The sequence below is a fragment of the Ambystoma mexicanum genome, chromosome 8 (genome assembly GCF_040938575.1).
Source record: "Ambystoma mexicanum isolate Mex_15411 chromosome 8, UKY_AmexF1_1, whole genome shotgun sequence".
NCBI classification, from domain to species: domain Eukaryota; kingdom Metazoa; phylum Chordata; class Amphibia; order Caudata; family Ambystomatidae; genus Ambystoma; species Ambystoma mexicanum.
The window spans coordinates 444,692,365-444,711,674 of record NC_090929.1 but is presented as its reverse complement, the minus strand read 5'-3'; the positions used below and the strand labels follow the sequence as shown (position 1 = coordinate 444,711,674).

Genomic DNA, 19,310 nt, shown 5'->3' with positions numbered 1-19,310 from the left:
AGGGCGACATTACAGACCTAACTCTAAACGCCAAACCAGGCTCCCAGATCATCCTGCTCAGAGACTTCAACCTAGGCCTGCACTACCCTAGCGACACCAACGCCACTGTGTTGGAAAATTCCATTTCCCAGTTGGGTTTCAAACATCGTATTCTGGAGCCAAAGCACAACCAGGGCAGAACACTGGACTGGCTGGCAGATCTCAATTGCGCTACCACAGTCCTCTAGAATGATCCCATGGCATGGTCAGACCATCACTGCATCTCCTTCTCTGTTCAGAAGAATGCACTTACCAACTCTGGCTCCACCATGGCCCGTCAAATTCTTTCCAGAAGTAACCGGAACATAACGCTTCAAAACCTAGGTTCTCTGCTTAATGCCATTTTAAAACCTAATTGCAATGACCTTGACCCAGATAAAATAGGGGACCTTTACAATGAAACCCTTGAACTAGCCATAAACAATATCGCCCTGATCAAACTAAAAAAAAAAAAGCAAAACCAGTAGCCCACCTTAATAAATGGTTGACGACTGAACTAAAAACCCTCTGCAACTCCAAAATAGCGGCTGAAGCCCTGTGGAGAAAATCATCTACCGTGCCTAACAAGGCAGCGTTCACGTCTGCGGCCACCTCATACAATCGGCCATCCTCAACAGCAAAAAAGAGACCTATAACAGAATCCACAATGCTAAATCGGGTTCTATGGAACTCTTCAGCATCCTGCGGGAGTTAGAAACCCCAGCCCCACCAACTGAAACCTGCGTCAAGGATGCAGCTTGGTGTGCCAAAATTCAGAAGGCTCTTACGGACAAAATGACTGTTACAAACAAAAATGGAGACCAAAGAAACAAGTCTGGCCAATAGCTCCAACACTAACATCCCGAGGGACCCTCCGACCTGCCCTCCCTTCTTCTCTTCAGTCACTCCGAAGGAAGTGGAGAACATCATTTTAGGCCTAAAACCTTAAAAATGCCAGGGAGACATCTGTCCCGCCCCCAAAAATCAAGGAAGGCACCAAGGATTTGGCCCCCTTCATTGCCATCATGATTAACACCTCATTCCACGCCAGCTCTGTCCCAATCAACCTCAAGGAGGCTAGGGTTATGCCGCTCCTCAAAAATAAAAAACCACCCTGCCCAATATTACAGGCCCATTACCACTGTCCCATTCCTCCTAAAAATACTGGATAGAGTGGCCTACCTCCAGATCCAAAAACATCTGGAGGACAACCACCTACTAGGCCTTCGCCAATCTGGCTTCAGACCGAGACACAGCACAGAAACAGCCCTTCTGGACCGAAAAATCCAAATGGACGAAGCCAAAGATAAGGGCAATCTGGCCATACTTCTGTTGCTGGACCTGTCTGCGGCATTCGATCTGGTCGATCACCAGATCCTCACAGAACACCTCTCCACAAACGCCTCTGACTGGATCCAATCCTTCCTCTCCAACCGAACCACTAGGGTATTCGCACCTCCAGTGTCAGCTGAGCCAATCCCCATACACCCTGGAGTACCCCAAGGCTCATGCGTCTCCCCGACGCTCTATAACCCATTCACAAAGCTGCTCTTTGATCGTCTTGACAACATGGCTGCCACTTACATGAATTGCGCAGGTGATATCCAGGTTCTCATCACGCTCTCAGGGGACTATGAATATGACGCCACCCTGATTAATGACCTCTACCTGGAAATCCAAGCTTGGATGGCAGTGCACAGTTTGTGTCTTAATGATAAGACGGAGCACCTGATCATTGGATCCCTTGCACGTCTAAACAAACTGGACCTGCGGTACACCTCTTTCAGCATTGAAGGGAATACTATCAAAGTGGTAAATGAGGTCAAAGCGCTAGGAAAAAGAGGTAAAAACGCTAGGAGTATACCTAGACTCTACTCTCTCACTGAAGAAACAAGTGAACGCCACAGCCTCTTCAACTGCTTATACCAACAAACTGATTAATGCTAGCAAATCCTACCTGTCCCCCAATAGCTGCATCACGCTAGCCAGGGCTCTAGTCTTATCAAAGCTAGATTACTGTAACACTCTTCCTAGGCTCCACAAAACGTAATCTCAATAGACTCCAGGTCTTGCAGAATAATGCCTTACATCCCAAGATCAAACCACATTTCAAGCTTCAGACAGGATTCCCGCTGCGCGACAGAATCATGCTCCGTACTCTAGTTATCACGCACAAATGTCTGTCTAACTCTGACCTGAAATACCTCTCGGACAAATCCTCCTGAAATGAGCCAGCCAGACCTACCAGATCCTTCTACTTTCATTGCCTCAATATCCCGAGGTATAAACTAAAAACGGCAGGAGGGGCCAGCTTCCCAGTCTTGGCCGCCAAATGCTGGCATTCACTCCCTCCTACGATTGGAGCCAAACAATCCTTCTGTTCCTTCAGAGCCCAAGTGAAGAACTGGCTCTTTCAGAAGAAACGCTAACAGGCCCCTGGCTTATCTTCACTCCTCAACCAACATAACACAATCATATTGTTCTTGATGTCCTCTTACTTCCTGCACTGTCGACCAAAATGTAACGGCCGGCGACCACTCTCTGCACTTATCTGCATTAATATGCTAGCCTACTAAACCTGTAACTAGCACTGCTTTCTGTTATATGTATGCATCTGTAACTGTCATAAACTCAAGCGCCCAGTTACCTTAGGGTTAGGTGCGCGTTACAAATCAACAAACTAAACATTGACAGAATCTCTGATTCAAAAATAATTTTTGATTATTTCCTCCATGCTGATTGGCTTGGTCAGATGAATGTAGTCTGAGAGAAAAATGACACGCTTGTATTAAGTATAATGATGTCTGGGATCCTTTGGGGAAATGTATTGGGACCTTCCCAGTCCATTGTTCTTATGCGCAAATTGTATATCCCAATCCTGCCATTGACGCAACCTAATAGGGCGGATGATCTTATCCATTGATCTGAGGTGTGCTGGCCAGTCTAGATGTGTATAAATGCAGGTTGGCGAAAAGGACATTCCATACAATTCTTTGTACATCATACATTTGTATAGTGCAATATTTCCTTCAGTAACTGTTTCTTTCTTTGTCAGAATGGAGACTATAATAAGCCAATCCCAGCTCAGTTTATGGAGAATCTCAATCATGTGGTTTCGGGAGAGACCAGCTTCTGTGACGTAGCCAAGCCACAGCAGTGGGTCAACAGTCATCTCCTCCTGTGCAAAAAATGTTGCAACAATCAGACTGCTAAGGTCAGGCAGTTGGCGTCCTTTCAGCCCAGAGATGAGGTGAGTGCCGTTAAATTTCAGTAGGTTCATGGCCCAGTTTTGTGTTTTCATCAATTTTTTTTGATTGTGTGTGTGTGGTGATTTCTTTAATCCGTGGAGCTCGGTGGGTGATGGGTACTGGTCTACAGTTAGATATCAGGTTTTCCATTTAGCTTTCCAAGGCTCCGCTAGTGGTAGCAGTGACGGAGTATAGGTTAACTACTGGAGGTGGAGTGTTATTGGGTGGTTTAGAAGGCGAACGTCCCCGCGGGTAGAATAAAAAACAATCTTTGTTTCCAACTCACTGAGGTTGAACTCTCAAGTAGGACAACAAGATTTTTTCCCCTAACCCCACGGCCATAAGGTGAAGCACCAAAAAAACAACCAGGTGTTTGAGAGGAAACTGCTAGACAGCATCCCATAGCTGCAAAGAAAAACAAACTGGGCAATGCGAGTATGGTGGATGCAAATCCTATACACACAACCCTTCCTCTCTATCCCTCTGAAAAGGACTGTGCACTATCTGAAGGAATGTGCGTCCAAATAACATTGCCCACAAATCCCTAAAAGTCTGCATGGACCCAATGACACAAGGGAGCAACCTAAGGAAGACTGGAACCCTGCAATATATAGTGGCAGGATTAGGCAGAAGTGATGTGGTGGAGCTGAACACAGCAAGGAATATTGAAGAGAAAACCAAATCCAAAAAGGAGCAATCTAAAAGAGCAGGCTGTCACTTTTCAGGTTGTATACCGGCAAAGTGACTGCTTTAGCAAACCGGAGCGAAGTACCAAGTGCAAATCCACAAGATGGTCCATTACAGCCAGCATCAGAAGCCCGAGTTGACCTTAGAAACTAGACTCTGGGAAGGCACGAAAACGCCTTCACAGAGGAACGCGATCCGTGAGGCTGCTCAGCCTTGTTTCGAACACTCTTGTTTCTGGGGACCAGCCTCGCTGTGGGGGAGGCGCGCTCCTGATCACTTCTTGAGAGGGAGGTGCCTAAAATCGTGGGAATTGCAGTCCTGGACACAAAGGCGGCTTGGCCAACACCACAAACAATGCCACGTTTTTAAAGGCAACTCTCAGGAACGCAACCAATGTCCATGGTCCCTCTATGCAGCCAGGGCACCTGCTGTGCAACACACATAAACGCAGTGTCAAATTATGTGCGGGTTGCATGAAAGTAGATTTGTTTAAAAAGAGCATTTTCAGAGTTTGTGATTGAGAGCCTAACCTACCCTTCTGGCACACAGGAAATAGTCAAATGTGTTTTTAGATTTTCTTGGGCACCTGTATTTTCCCAACTGTGAGCTAGTCTGCCCTAGAAAGCAGTGGGTGAAATTGACTGGCTGAGCGGGGTCACTGGTCCTTAAAAAGTAAAGGTTCAATTTTAAGATTGAGTGGGGGGCTGCAGCTTGGTGATATCAAAGTGCCTCTCTGAATGCAGGGACATTTCAGTTAGAGGTTTTCTGGTGTTTCCGGGCACAAACCTTTTGGTTCCCGCAAGGCAGGGTTGATGATGGGGGTGATGGTGGGGGGGTGTTGGAGAGGGATGGTGAAGGGTGCAGGAATGGGTCCAGTGGTGGTGATCTTCAGGCAAGCTGCTTTACAGCTAAGCTAAAAGGGAAGGTGAAGGTTTGTTGTGAAGCTGAACTGCTAATGCTGGGGAGTGGTGTAGCTTGGCGGGAGTAAAGTATAGTCTGATTGGAGGAACCCCTTTGGCTTCACGTTGCCTTCTTGTTGGGACTCATCAACAAGCCTAACTTTTGTTAGACAAAAACACTGATGTGTACACCCTCTGGTGTGACAAATTGCTCAGTAATTATACGGGAAGCGAAAAGTAATAGGATTCATCGCCTTAGAATAGTAGAAAAGATTTTGGCAGTTCATGCTTTGTGTTTTTGAGCAGGAGAGGGTGTACTTCGATTAGAATTCATGTACAAGGAACATTAGGAGTGAGGGACACAAACCCTATAAAAGGGGTTTTACTAAAGCAGAAGGGGTATGTGCTTAATTTGGTAAGGAAGGATTAACCTGGGAACATTGAAAAGGGACGACAACACAAACAATATTAAGTAATGTACATTTATACCCAGAAGCTGAAATGTATTTATTATTTCATTTGTAAAGCGCACATACAACCTGTAGGCATTGAGGTGCTGTTGCAGTTACAACGTACTAGATAAGCTAGAGCGATTCTGGCCTAGATTCATACATGTACATGGTGAGGGGGGGGGGGTGACCCAGTGGCAGTTATCATGGGAAACATACAGAAAAATACATAGGAATTAAAACTGTGAGCCAATAATCCTACAGAACAGGGCGATGGGTGCTTGGACGGGGGGGGGGGGGGGTTTCCTAGGAAGGAGCGAAAGGGGGAATTCTGTTTTAGTTAAAATAGCTGAGTTTTGAATGCTTTGCGGAAGATCCAGTAGGATTTCTCTGCCCTCAGAGGGTGACCGGTTGTTCCAGAGTTTGGCAGCAAGGTAGGGGAAGCTGGAACTTCCGGCTTTGCATCTTTTCACTTTGGGTACAATTAGTCTGCCTGTGTAGGGTGTCCTTGAGGGTCTGGAGAAATGGGCTTTGGCAATTCTTTTGGAGAGGCACGGTAGTGCTGTGTGAAAATGATCCGCTCTTGGATGGGGAGCCAGTGTGCATCTCTTCTAGCTACCGAGATGTGCTCTCTTTTTGGGTTGATAAGGGCAGCTATGAGGGCGTTGTTCTGGATTACTTGAAGTTTGAGTATATTTCTGGAGGAGGTGCCATTGAATTGAATAGGATATTGCAATAATCAATCTTTGAGCTTATGATTGTGCGGTCAATGGTAAGACAGCAGTTGTTCTTAGAGAGGAAGGGTCTTGCTGCAGTGAGGACCTTGGTAGCGTAGGCTGCCGAGGAGGCAATGGCACTTACTTGTCTAGAGATAGTGAGTGAGGAGTCTAGGTAGACCCCCAGGTTCTTTAGAGTATTAGAGACAGGAATCGATCGATTGTGAAGGTCATGTATTGATTGAGGGACTTGAGGGCGCTAGAGGAATCCAGCAATCTGGATTTCTTTCTTGTCGCTGTTGAGACAGAGGTGATTGGCTGTCATCCAGGTCTGCATTGTGGAATACATTGTGTTGAGGGAGTCTTCTATGTAGTTGCCTGAGAGGGGAATCAAGATGTGTGTGTCATCGGCATAGTTGGTGTAAGCTATGTCGAGTGAATCTAAAATGTGGAATAGGTCCCTTGTATAAAAATACTGTACAGCGTCTGGGCAATGCAAGATCCTTGTGGCAGACCACAGGTGATAGGAGAGGCGTTGGCGATCTCTGAGAAGACTCATCACTCTTCAATTAAGGGAAGAAGCTATCCAGGCAGTGGCTGAGGGTGAGAAAAGAGCGTGGGTGGTGAGGTGGTGGCAGAGGATCTGGTGGTTGACCAAGTCAAATGCTGCAGAAAGGTCTAGGAGCAGTGCAGACTTGCCTTAGTCCCTGATCTCATCTAATTGATTTTTTTAGATTGAGCAGGGCAGATTCGGTGCTGTGCCTTGGGCAAAAACCCAGATTGACGCTTCCCTAGGATGTGATTGTCCTCCAGGAACTGCTGAACTTGTAGGTAGCTCGGTCCAAGATATTTAGGAAGAATGGGACAGTGGTGATTGGCCCATAGTTTGCAGGGATGGCTGGGTCAAGGGATTTAATTTCAAGAGGGGGAGTACCCAGGCTTCTTTGAGGCTGGCTGGAACAGTACACTGCATAGTTATAAACATATCTTGATGCAGAGGAGCAGTATTGGGGGGGCGGGGAGCATGTTGGGGGGGGGGGGATGACTCTTATGGTGCCTTCTGGTGCTCCTTCCCTGGATAGGGGTGATTTGAAGGCTGGACATTGGCTATGGATTTAATTTTGGGGTATTGAAGGGAGGGGGAGATTTGGGGTATGTGGAGGAGGGAGTTCCTTTCCAATGGCAGTGTGCTAAGAGGCTGAAAAACAAAAGCTGTGCAGGTGTGGTGATGAGGAATCATTGCGTTGGGCTTGATTGCCAGGTGCAGGGGCCAGGGATAATGTCATGATCACTGTTTCCAAGGAGCCAGGACCAGCCCAACGTCCTTGGAAGCAGGCCCCTAACCCTAGCCACCAGCCGGTCCCTACTGGGACCTTTTGGACCCTGTCCTGGCGCCGGTGGCACCAGGCTCATCAAAACCATCGGTCCCGGCACTGGAAGCGCCGGGCTCATAATTAGTGTGAAAGTGCTTGGGTGGACTTACCTGCAGCAGACCATGCTGCTTACTTACCAGCCACTTAGAAGCCCTCTGTGAACAGGAACTACTTTCTTACCTGGGTGGGGCAGCTCCACTCCCTGGATACAGCACTGGAACTCTTCTGGAAACTGGAACTCTTTTCTTACCTAGGCGGGGCCGTGGAAGAAGGCTATTTAAACCACACCCGATAGATGAAACGTGCTTCGCGTCTTTCGATCCTGAACCTGCAAGAATTATACTTACCATTCCTGTATCCAGTCATCATCAGCACCTGCAAAAGACAAGAAACAACAGGTTAGCAAGACAAACTTTACACACAGTGCTTTCTCACCTGATCCATCAGCAGCGGCCGTGTCTTCACGCTGCACCTTCGCCTGCAAAGACAAAAGCATTGTTCTACTTACCGGCACGCCGTGAATTCCGGATTTCTTCATTCTGCATCGCCGCCTGTGAAGACAAAGTATAGTTAAAACTTACTAGCATTCCACTGACTCCGGTGCTGCAAACCAACATCTGAAAGACAAAAGAAAAAGACATTAAGCAGGTATTTACTCACGCCCATCACGCTCGTCGCAATAAAACGCCTGCGAATACTCCGGCGTCTCTTTAACATGAACTAAGCTGCAAGGAAAGAGACAGTTAGAGCGCTTGCCATACTTACGAATTTCCAGGCGCTTCACTCCATCTTCCATCCTAAGAGTCCTGCAATACATAAGGGTAAAGCATTATACAGAGTCTTCAATATTAACGTGCCACGCATTTAAAGACAAAAGGTGTCCAGAAACTCACCGCTCGTGCAGATAACGACGGTAACCATCCTCGGAATACAAGAGGCCAATGTTTCATCAGTGAAGGATCTGGCAACGGCACCCTGCACCGGACGCAGATGGAGAGCACAGCATTCACCTATCTAAGGTGAGCACTTTGACCTGGGGGGGGGGGGGAGAAGAAGAGAGAGAGAGAGAGACACACCTTGGACAATGAACTTCTTTCATTACGACAGGGTAATCAAGACCTCTTGACTTATACAGCCTCATTCAACAGATTTATAGTGGAAACTCAATGGCCCGAGAATAACGCTTTTCTACAGAGGCCTGCGTGGAGAGCTCAAGGATGTGTTAGCTCAAGTTGTGAATCCTCCACAAGAATGCTCAGACTATATTGACTTAGTTGTCCAATTGGACCACGGACTACAGAACAGGAAGGCAGATCGTTCCAAATTTGATACCCGAGTGTTTTCTAAACCACAAACCTCTACTAGGGGAGCTGACACGGTGGAACCCATGCAAATAGGGGGCATGAAAGGACCTTTAACCCAGAAAGAGCGGGAAAGAAGAAGGCAGCTGCAATTATGCCTCTATTGCGGAAACTCGGGACACTTTCTTCGGGACTGTCCAGTGAAACCAGCTAAGAAGGCTGTAGGAGCCGCGGATACCTGTACCACAAATTCTGAGCAGGGAAACGACCTAGCCCGACAAGAGTAGAGGTCCTCTTGCCGAGCGTTAAGATCTGTCCCGTGACCTCGCATTTCGTGGTACCCATGGTCCTCATTAGTCCTGAACGTCCGGATCGTTTGCATGCAATTGAAGCTTACATTGACAGTGGAGCAATCGGTAATTATGTGGACCGTGAAATGGTATAAAGGATGAATCTACCCCTTGTCCCTAAGGCTGTAAAAGACCATTACTACTGTGGATGGCACGGAGATAGCCTCCGGACCAGTAACGCATGCCACCCAAGAAGTGACGCTAGTGAGTCAAGATGGACACCGGGAGAGAATCGTGTTTGATGTGATCAAGGCTCCTCAGTTCCAGATCATTCTGGGAATCCCTTGGTTAGAGAAGCACAATCCTCAGATCGATTGGCGAGCAAAGACGGTTCAGTTTCCAGAATGTTTTACCACGTGTTATCCTAGGCCTGATGTTTCACTGGCGGCAATCTCTTCGGTGGAGGTTCCCAAATTACCTCCCGAATACCAGGACAAGCTAACACCCTGCCTCCTCATAGGTCTTACGACTGTCAAATAGATTTGATACCCGGAACAACTCCTCCTTGCAGCAGGATTTATGCCCTCACCGAGCCAGAGAATCTTCACCTCAGACAATATTTGGACCAATACCTAGCTAACGGGTTTATCCGTCCTTCAAAATCTCCAGCTTCATCGGCTTTGTTCTTCGTTCCGAAAAAGGAAGGAGACCTTAGGACTTGCATAGATTATCGCGCCCTGAATCAAATCACCGTTAAAAACAGATACCCGTTACCTTTGATCCCTGAACTCCTGGACCAAGTCAAAGACGCATGTATATATACAAAATTGGATCTCAGAGGAGCCTACCACTTGGTACGGATAAAAGGGGGCGATGCATGGAAAACGGCCTTCCGCACCAAGTACGGGCTATTCGAATATCAAGTGATGCCCTTTGGACTTTGTAACGCTCCTGCCGCTTTCCAATATTTTATGAACGATGTCCTTAGAGAACTCATAGACGTGTGTGTTGTTGTCTACATTGATGACATCCTTGTCTATTCATCATCCGAAGAGGAACACCAGAGACACGTTAAAAAGGTTCTCGAGAGATTGCGTCAACATAATCTTTTTGCTAAGCTTGAAAAATGCGTTTTCAACGTAACTGAAGTCGAGTTCCTGGGATTCATACTGTCACCTAACGGAGTCCATATGGATTCAAAGAAAGTCGATGCAATCAAGTGGCCATCACCAACCTCTGTAGAAGGAGTTCAAAGCATGTTAGGCTTTGCTAACTTTTACCGCAGATTTATTCCTGAATTTTCTCGGATAGTCCAGCCCATCACCGCTCTGTTAAAAAAGAACAAACGTTTTGAGTGGTCTTCTGAAGCAGAACAAGCTTTTCAGGACTTAAAAGCCAAATTCATTTCTGCACCTGTTCTAAAACATCCTCGCCCAGAACTCCCCTACATCATGGAAACGGATGCTTCTAGTCTTGCTATGGGGGCAGTTTTATCACAAAGAGATCCGGTCACACACCAGCCTGTAGCCTTTTGGTCCCGCAAGTTTTCGGCTCCCGAGATCAACTGTTCAATTACAGACAAGGAACTTTTAGCTATCAGATCGGCCTTTAAAGCATGGCGGCATTATCTTGTAGGAGCCAGACACACAGTCAGCGTAATGACTGATCACCGCAATTTACAATATCTAAAGACGGCCAAAGCTCAGTCTTCCAGACAGCTTCGCTGGGCTCTGTTTCTGGCTGAATTTGACTTTATAATTACTTATCGACCAGGCAGTAAGAACGGAAAAGCAGATGCCCTCTCCCGGATGGGTGTAGATGAACATTTGACCAATCCAGAACCAATCCCCATAATCCCAGAACAAAGGATTTTGGGTTTGGTCAGCACTCAATCTTTTGAAGACATCAAGACCACGGTTAAATCACTCCTAACTCCGGCCGATTTGCAGGACTGGCAATTAAAGGGAAAAGAATTCTCAGTGGATCAAGACCTACCATATTTCCGAGGACGATTGCACTTGCCCTGTGAGAAAATACAAAAACAAGTAATCTCCTGTTATCACGACTCTCTAATGGAGGGTCACCCTGGCATTACCAAAACCATGGAAAAGATTAAAAGACATTTCTGGTGGCCATCATGGAAAAAGGATATTAGAGACTTTGTAATCTCCTGCGGTGTGTGTGCCCAGAATAAAAGTCAGAAGCAGAAACCAGCCGGCCTATTACTGCCACTAGACATCCCTCCCTGTCCATGGCATACCTTGTCCATGGATTTTATCACGGACTTACCTCCATGCTCTGGGTATACTACCATTTTAGTAGTCGTGGATCTATTCTCCAAGATGGCTCACTTCATTCCCCTGAAGGGTCTACCTTCAGCCTCAGTATTGGCCCGAGAATTCTTTATCGTTCGCTTACACGGTTTTCCCTCGGTTTTAGTCTCCGATAGGGGAAGTCAATTCATCTCCCACTTCTGGCGCAGTTGCTGTCGTCTAGCCCAAATTGATGTAAGACTTTCGACCAGTCACCATCCCCAAACTGACGGACAAACCGAAAGGACAAATCAGACACTAGAACAATATCTACGTTGCATGCTCCAACAAACTGAAAACCCCTGGAAGGATATTCTTTGGATCGCTGAATACGCTTACAACAATTCGACTCATTCTAGAACCGGGAAGACTCCTTTTTTCCTATTATACGGACACCATCATAGAACCTCCAACCTGGATCCTCCCCAAGAATTTGAAGCACCTGCTGTGGATCACTTGCACTCGGAGATCACCCGTGCTTTTAAGGAAGCCACTGCCCATCTGCAAAGAGCTAAAGCTCAATTCAAAAAAGGAGCAGATCGACACCGTAAAGAGGCCCCTCACTACGCTGTAGGAGATCAGGTCTGGTTATCCACTAAGCACCTGCCTCTAAAAGGACCCCGCACCTTCATCCCGAGATACCTTGGACCCTATCTCATATCTGCCATAATTAATCCGGTGGCTGTCAAATTGGAATTACCTACGCATATGAAAATACATCCAGTATTCCATGACTCCTTATTAAAACCAGTACAACCAGAAACCCGATTGACTGAACTTCCAGAACCCGTTTTAGTAGATGGAGAACTTGAATTCGAAGTGAAGAACATCCTAGACTTCAAAATCTCCAAATCTAAGTTATATTATCTGGTTGATTGGAAAGGATACGGCCCCCAGGAGAGGTCTTGGGAACCCTCGGAATATGTCCACGCACCTCGTCTGGTCAAGAAATTCCATCTGAATCACCCCAACAAGCCAAAACCCCCGGAGAAGACACGCTTAGGAGGGGCCTTGAGTGCTGTCATGATCACTGTTTCCAAGGAGCCAGGACCAGCCCAACGTCCTTGGAAGCAGGCCCCTAATCCTAGGCACCAGCCGGTCCCTACTGGGACCTTTTGGACCCTGTCCTGGCGCCGGTGGCACCAGGCTCATCAAAACCATCGGTCCCGACACTGGAAGCGCAGGGCTCATAATTAGTGTGAAAGTGCTTGGGTGGACTTACCTGCAGCAGACCATGCTGCTTACTTACCAGCCACTTAGAAGCCCTCTGTGAACAGGAACTACTTTCTTACCTGGGTGGGGCAGCTCCACTCCCTGGATACAGCACTGGAACTCTTCTGGAAACTGGAACTCTTTTCTTACCTAGGCGGGGCCGTGGAAGAAGATGCCTCATCACTCCAAGGCTATTTAAACCACACCCGATAGATGAAACGTGCTTCGCGTTATTCTGCATCTGCAGCAGAACGCTCACCGAGTCTGTTCCAGCCTTTCCTCTTTCGATCCTGAACCTGCAAGAATTATACTTACCATTCCTGTATCCAGTCAACATCAGCACCTGCAAAAGACAAGAAACCGGTTAGCAAGACAAACTTTACACACAGTGCTTTCTCACCTGATCCATCAGCAGCGGCCGTGTCTTCACGCTGCACCTTCGCCTGCAAAGACAAAAGCATTGTTATACTTACCGGCACGCCGTGAATTCCGGATTTCTTCATTCTGCATTGCCGCCTGTGAAGACAAAGTATAGTTAAAACTTACTAGCATTCCGCTGACTCCGGCGCTGCAAACCAACATCTGAAAGACAAAAGAAAAAGACATTAAGCAGGTATTTACTCACGCCCATCACGCTCGTCGCAATAAAACGCCTGCGAATACTCCGGCGTCTCTTTAACACGAACTAAGCTGCAAGGAAAGACAGTTAGAGCGCTTGCCATACTTACGAATTTCCAGGCGCTTCACTCCATCTTCCATCCCAAGAGTCCTGCAATACATAAGGGAAAAGCATTATACAGAGTCTTCAATATTAACGTGCCACGCATTTAAAGACTATAAAGACAAAAGGTGTCCAGAAACTCACCGCTCGTGCAGATAACGACGGTAACCATCCTCTGAATTCAAGAGGCGAATGGTTCACCAGTGAAGGAACTGGCAACGGCACCCTGCACCAGACGCAGATGGAGAGCCCAGCATTCACCTATCTAAGGTGAGCACGTTGACCTGGGGGGACTCTACAGAAAAGCTGGTGGGGGGGGGGGGAGGGGGGGGGAGAGAGGGGGGGGAGAGAGGAGAGAGAGAGAGAGATATTCAACAACCCAGGCCATTAACCCCCATATTCTTTCACCTGCAGAAACCTCACTCTTCGAGTTCGACACACAGTGCGAAGAGGTTCGACCCCAGAAGCCAATCGAGTCCTGCACATCACTTTTCGAGTCACAGACACCTTCCTGCCAAGACCTGCGCCTCCGTGGGAATCGGGTGAGCGTTACAGATATATACCATAAATGGATTCAAATCCGAGGAATTTATAGAGTTATCTGTGTTGCCTAAAAAGCCAACCTGCATGAAGTTGATGGGCAGCTGGAGAAGATAATGTAAGATAAATGGAGGAATCTGGAGCAGTAGTTGGGATGGCGGATCAGAATTGAAGCAGAATGGCAAGTGAGAGTTGGGAATCGCGCATTAATTCAGGTTTAATCTGAAAGCTGTAGCAATGGGTGTGGGCCTTAGGGATTGATTTATAGAGATTAGGATAGTGAGAAGGGGCGGACCGGTGTCAAAAGGGGTGGTAGATTACTTAATTCTTGGAAGAATTACCTGAGTTACCATACCACTCTGTAGTGGACACCGGAGTCCCATGGGTAACCAGGAGGGTTGATCTGAAGGTGAAGGGATGGTAAGTGAAACATTTTGATTGCAACAAATATTGGATAGGAGAATCCAAAGGAAGAGACTAGTTTGCTGAGAGGTTTTTCTTTTTATTTATTTTTTTTAAGCTCTTTTTCTTAGCCAAGTGAAGTGGGGCAAGAACTGAGCCCAGAGGACCCCCCTCCCTTGGATTCAATGAGATGGCGAAGGGCCCGTCAGAGGAGGCAATCCAGACCAGGGCAGAATCGTGAAGGCCCATGTTGGGGAAGGTAAAGGGAAGAGGTGTGGTTGGCAGTGTCCAAGGCAGAATCCCATGCAGAGAGTATAGCAAGGGCAATTACTCTCGAAGGAGAAAGTAACGCTTGATTAGGAATTTTACTGTCTGCTACATCTGGGAAGAAATTATGAAATTTACTGTGAGAAACTTGAAGGTGTCTCACCCGCTAGTCCCTGGGGGATCTGTCATCCATGTGGCCAGGACACGGCCATTGTTTTTTGATCCAGTTCTTGGGGGTGGACCAGTGCGGGAGGATCGACTGGATGAGGGGTCTTTGGGGAGTGGAAGTGGGACACTGGATGGCGAGGTGCGGTACCGCTTCCTTGTAACACTTTTTCCCCATACTTGGGAAATCACCCCCCACCACTCCTCCTTTTCCGATACAAACACTTTCTCACAACAGCTCACTGTGAGAGAAAACGAACTAACACCGAGCTGTATACCTGACATGTCCCAATACAATGCTCAGGCAATTACTGATTATCACGCTTCCCCACACGGATAAAAGGCGGAGCACGAAAGCACACTCTGAGCTGAGGTAAGCAAAGCACATGAGGAAGCAGCAGTTCCAGAATGGCAGTTTAATACAAGGAGAAAGAGGGCAAGACCGAAGAGTGGTGCAAGGAAGGAAGTGCCCTTGACCTTTACAGGGAAAGACCGTTCCTTTCATGAGCCTTCGAGAATAAGAACCATAAGACCCGGAATCAAAGCTGCAGAAACCTGGATTGTGTCGGAGGTACCCGGGGATCTCCTGCATCGATAAGCAATGCAGGGAGGATTGTTTGCTGCCTTGGTACGGTCATGGGCTCCTACACCAAAGCAGCGCCAGTAAAGTCAGCACAGCCGATGAGGTGGAGAGACTGATACCAGACCAGTCTGTGTTAAAGCCAAGGTTGCGAGCAACAACATTCTATACAGAAAACTGAAGAGCACAGTGTGTGAAGCATATGTGGCAAGCAATGCTAATATAACTAAACGGCAGATGAGTGACTGAACTTTTGAAACCAAGACAGATACCGTAAACAGTGGTCCAGCGCCACGTGGGTGCTCATTCGAAGGTCTCTGTTAGGTATCCAACTGAAAGGTGGAAAATGTAAAAGGAATTGTGAAATTGAAGTGGTATTGCAATGGGTCAAGCAAAACCGTGTGCACATTTGAAAGTCTTCGATAGTTGACGTTAACCAAAATTGGTCCGAACCCGGCTGAGGGAGACTAATTGTATTAAGTAGGGTTTCTGTGCTTGGTTGAGGCAGATCTATGGTGAAATGTGAGTTCCCCGAGAAGAATATCCTATGAACATTGTGAAAGAAGATCTGAGCCCGGAAGAGGGGGAGGATCCAATGTGACGATTGTTGTATAAAGGGGATCTGAGCCCAGCTGATGAGGATCCAGGGTGAATAGTGAATCATCTGAATTGAGTACTTGTGAGCGGAAAGGAACTTTGTTTTGTCGGATCAGGCTCTCTGCATGAAGAGACTTTGGTAGGGAAACGGACTTGGGCACAGAAGGCGCGGATGCTAGCGATTGAACTGTATCCTCGTGCTAAAGAAGCCAGAGTTTGTGCTACACGCGAGTGAACCGCATTGTCCCGTGCTGAAAACCTGGGGAAGGGAGGCCAACGGCCTGAACATCCTGACCTAACATTTTTGTGAATTTCTTTTTTTTCATAAACTCTAACCCCACACTATTTGTATTTAAAGGTAAGGATTGGCAATAGGTTTTTTAGTGTAGGCCCTTTTTATTTTGACGAGACACCACCACTAGGACTGCGTTATTATTTGATGGTCGTAGCTTGCGCCCATCTGTAGATTTAGGATTAGATGGGCGTTGATCACACCCTTGTTGAAGTTCAATGAACACTCTTGAACTGTGGTCACGTGTCTGTCTTACTGTTGATACCGTGCCTTCCTTGTATTACTAACTTGAAGGAATCTCTTTGTATGTGCTTTAGTATGTAGACTAATTCAAGTTTGACCTCGGATGATAGGTCTATTTAATACGTGTTTTTATGAATTGTAAGTTTTAATTCATTTTATATTTTAACTCCTTGTAGTGTTGATTTAAAATGTGCATATTAAATATTCCTAATATTTATGTATATTAAATACTGTTTTTGTTTTTAGTGTTAAAGGTTATAATGAACCAATGTGACACTTTTTAATAAAAAATGTAAATAAAATAAAAGTAGCCCTGTTGAACAATACTAGTTAGTATTTTTGGGAGCCCGGATGTAGAGTCAGGCAGGGGGACGGGGGAGTGGGTTAGGGTTATTATTTCCCCCAAGTTTGAGCGAGAGGGGCCCATCTGGAAGGAAATGTTACCCCCCCCCCCCCTTTCCCAAGTGAGAAATAAGAGGTAAAGCCTTTTGTAAGATCACAAACTGGAGTTCACCAACTGCTGATCATTCTATTTTGTTAGAATGATCTTGGTCTGCCATGGACACTGTCAACCACACCTCTTCCCTTTACGCTTACTAACATGGGCATTCACGATTCTGCCCTGGACTGGATTGCCTCTGCCTGGCCCTTCTCCACCTCATTGAATACCACTCTTCCTCCTGGGGGTGGGGGTGTTGCATCCTTTGCAGTGTTGTTTCTCCTTTGTTGCATAATTATTGAAAGAGAAAATATATAAAGAAATGTGCCCTAAACACATGGAAATGATACAGCGTTCTCAACACAGAAGAATTTTGAAAATCAACATCAAAATATATTTACAAGATTTTCTATGTCCTGATGAAGGCCCCGTTGACTATCATATGAGAATGCCTAGAAGAACACTTATCTCATGTTAGGAGCCGAAACACAATGTGTCGACCTACAGCCTGACCAGATAGACACAGGAGTCACACATTCGTTTTTTGTTTGATTTGGTTTTTCCGCAACAAACCATTCTTCTGCATTAAATATATCCTCAAATAGCACCTTGATTGTGATTACATTGGTATAAGGATTTTAATTACGCTCTAAAAATACATGAAGGGTGGAGCGTGCATTTCGATAGTTCTAGATTGAATGTGTACAAGAACAAGTCTTTTTTTTAGTATTGTTGTGGTATAAGATATTGTCATCTTTTTATACTAACCTCAGTGTGACAGTTTTAAAAATGTATTGGGGCGTCCATGATAGTTAATACAAGGATGTCCCTTTGGTGTTTTGTGTAAAACAAATTGGTTTTTGATGAAATATTTTTTTTTACGGATTTCTGGTTGGGTGCAGTGGATCTTTCAGCCATGGCACTTAACATAGCTCAAAAGTATTTGAATATGTGGAAAAGGGAGTGGTAGCCTGTATCCTTTTTTGTTTTTTTTTTAGTAGATTGGGCCTCATTACAAGTATGGCGGAGCAGGAAAAAAATTGGCGGTAAGGGAATTACTGCCACTTTTCCTGCTCTCCCATATTATTTATGGTCAATTCCAACAAAAAAGCCCCATATGGACACGAAAAAATGGGGCTTTCCACTGCCACTTGTAATCTGGCGGTAATTCCGCCAGAGCGATTGGCGATAACGGTAGTTCAGTTTGGTGGTATCTGGGTGGGTCAGGTGTGTCATGACCGAACATCGCATGTTGTGCTTTTACCCTGGATCTCAAATTAGACTTGAGCTTGGATTAAGCCTTTCTGTCCCTATGTGCACAGCTCCCAATGACTCACCTTGTTTCAGAGGTTTCACTGTGTGGGAGGTTGATTGCAGCTTGTCTGTCGTGCTGATTGTCTGTCGGCTCCCAGAGTCAACGGCCACCTCAACCTACATGAGCTACCTTTTTTATAAAAAAAAAAAAATAAATGCCACTACATTTGGAACCTTTTGGAATCTTGCATTGTTTCACTCTTATCTGTTCCGAGACCAGTCCCTGATCACTTCTTCACTTCCCTCACTTTTCTTCTCTTCCTCCAGTTCGCAGCATCTGTACAAAAGACAGTTCAAAGCAATGTGCTGGGAAGCCTTTGCACTCTCTAAGCCCCAGGCGACTCGCACATTAACCCCCACCCCTCCTGTGGCTTCTTGGCCCTTAAAGACCTGCAGAAATGGAACAGAAGCAGCAGTGAAAGATTGTTTTGCTGAGGCTTGCACGTCAGCAGTATCTGAGCTGTATGTGCTTATGGGGCACTTGAAGTATATTTGCTTAAAACTTAGCCCAAAGCAACTACGTACAAAACAGTTGGGATGTAGGGGGAATTCACCCCCCTCCTCCTACCCACTACACATTCGTGGAGCCACTGCAATATGACTGCTCCCTGCGGCTTCTCTGTGCAGGACAGATGTAGGGGGATTGACTGTAGAGTGCAGCTTAAATGTCTTGAAATAAAAGTTGCATATTTTCTGCTGTAACAATTCAAAACCACTTTAATGTGCAGAGAAGTTGGTATTCTGTAAATTAATTTTGTGGAGCGCACTCTATTTTGCACATTATGAATGCTGTTGTAATTTCCATCACAGCAGTGTTAGTTATTGTAGTTCTGAGGAATATTCAAGAGATAGGAAAAGTTTGTGTACTGAAAAATTACTTTTTTTTTTTTTTTTGTTTAAAATTAACTTGTGTGAAACCTGATAATTGAAGACTCCGGGGCAGAGAACCAGAGTAGAGGGCCAGCTAGAAATGTAGTACATAAAGTATTTTTTCCGGTTCCATGTGATTTTAACGAATAGAAAATAATGAACATTAAAAAGAGAAATTTTATTTTTATTTTACGTTATAAATGTTTAGATGTAAATGTTGTTCGTTTTAGCATTTTACATATTATGGGGGCTTGAGTCAAGTACTTGTTTTGGGTTGTTTCAGTATCTTGTCCCTAGATTATGCCTCGTCTCCTCAGTGGAAGTTGGTCCGTTAGGTCTGTGAACATTTTTGCCATTGGCAGTCCAGGCCTTCAT

The 19,310-nt window shown here is 46.0% G+C and overlaps 1 protein-coding gene across 3 annotated transcripts in view; it reads left to right on the top strand.

Annotated features, from left to right (window-relative positions):
* Positions 1-19,310, top strand: part of TMEM201 (transmembrane protein 201) — a 353,510-nt gene that overhangs the window by 21,118 nt on the left and 313,082 nt on the right. For all 3 annotated transcript variants that reach the window (XM_069610021.1, XM_069610022.1, XM_069610023.1), the window contains exon 3: positions 3,074-3,268. In XM_069610021.1, coding sequence (XP_069466122.1) covers positions 3,074-3,268 — 195 coding nt within the window. The remainder of the gene's footprint in view (positions 1-3,073; positions 3,269-19,310) is intronic.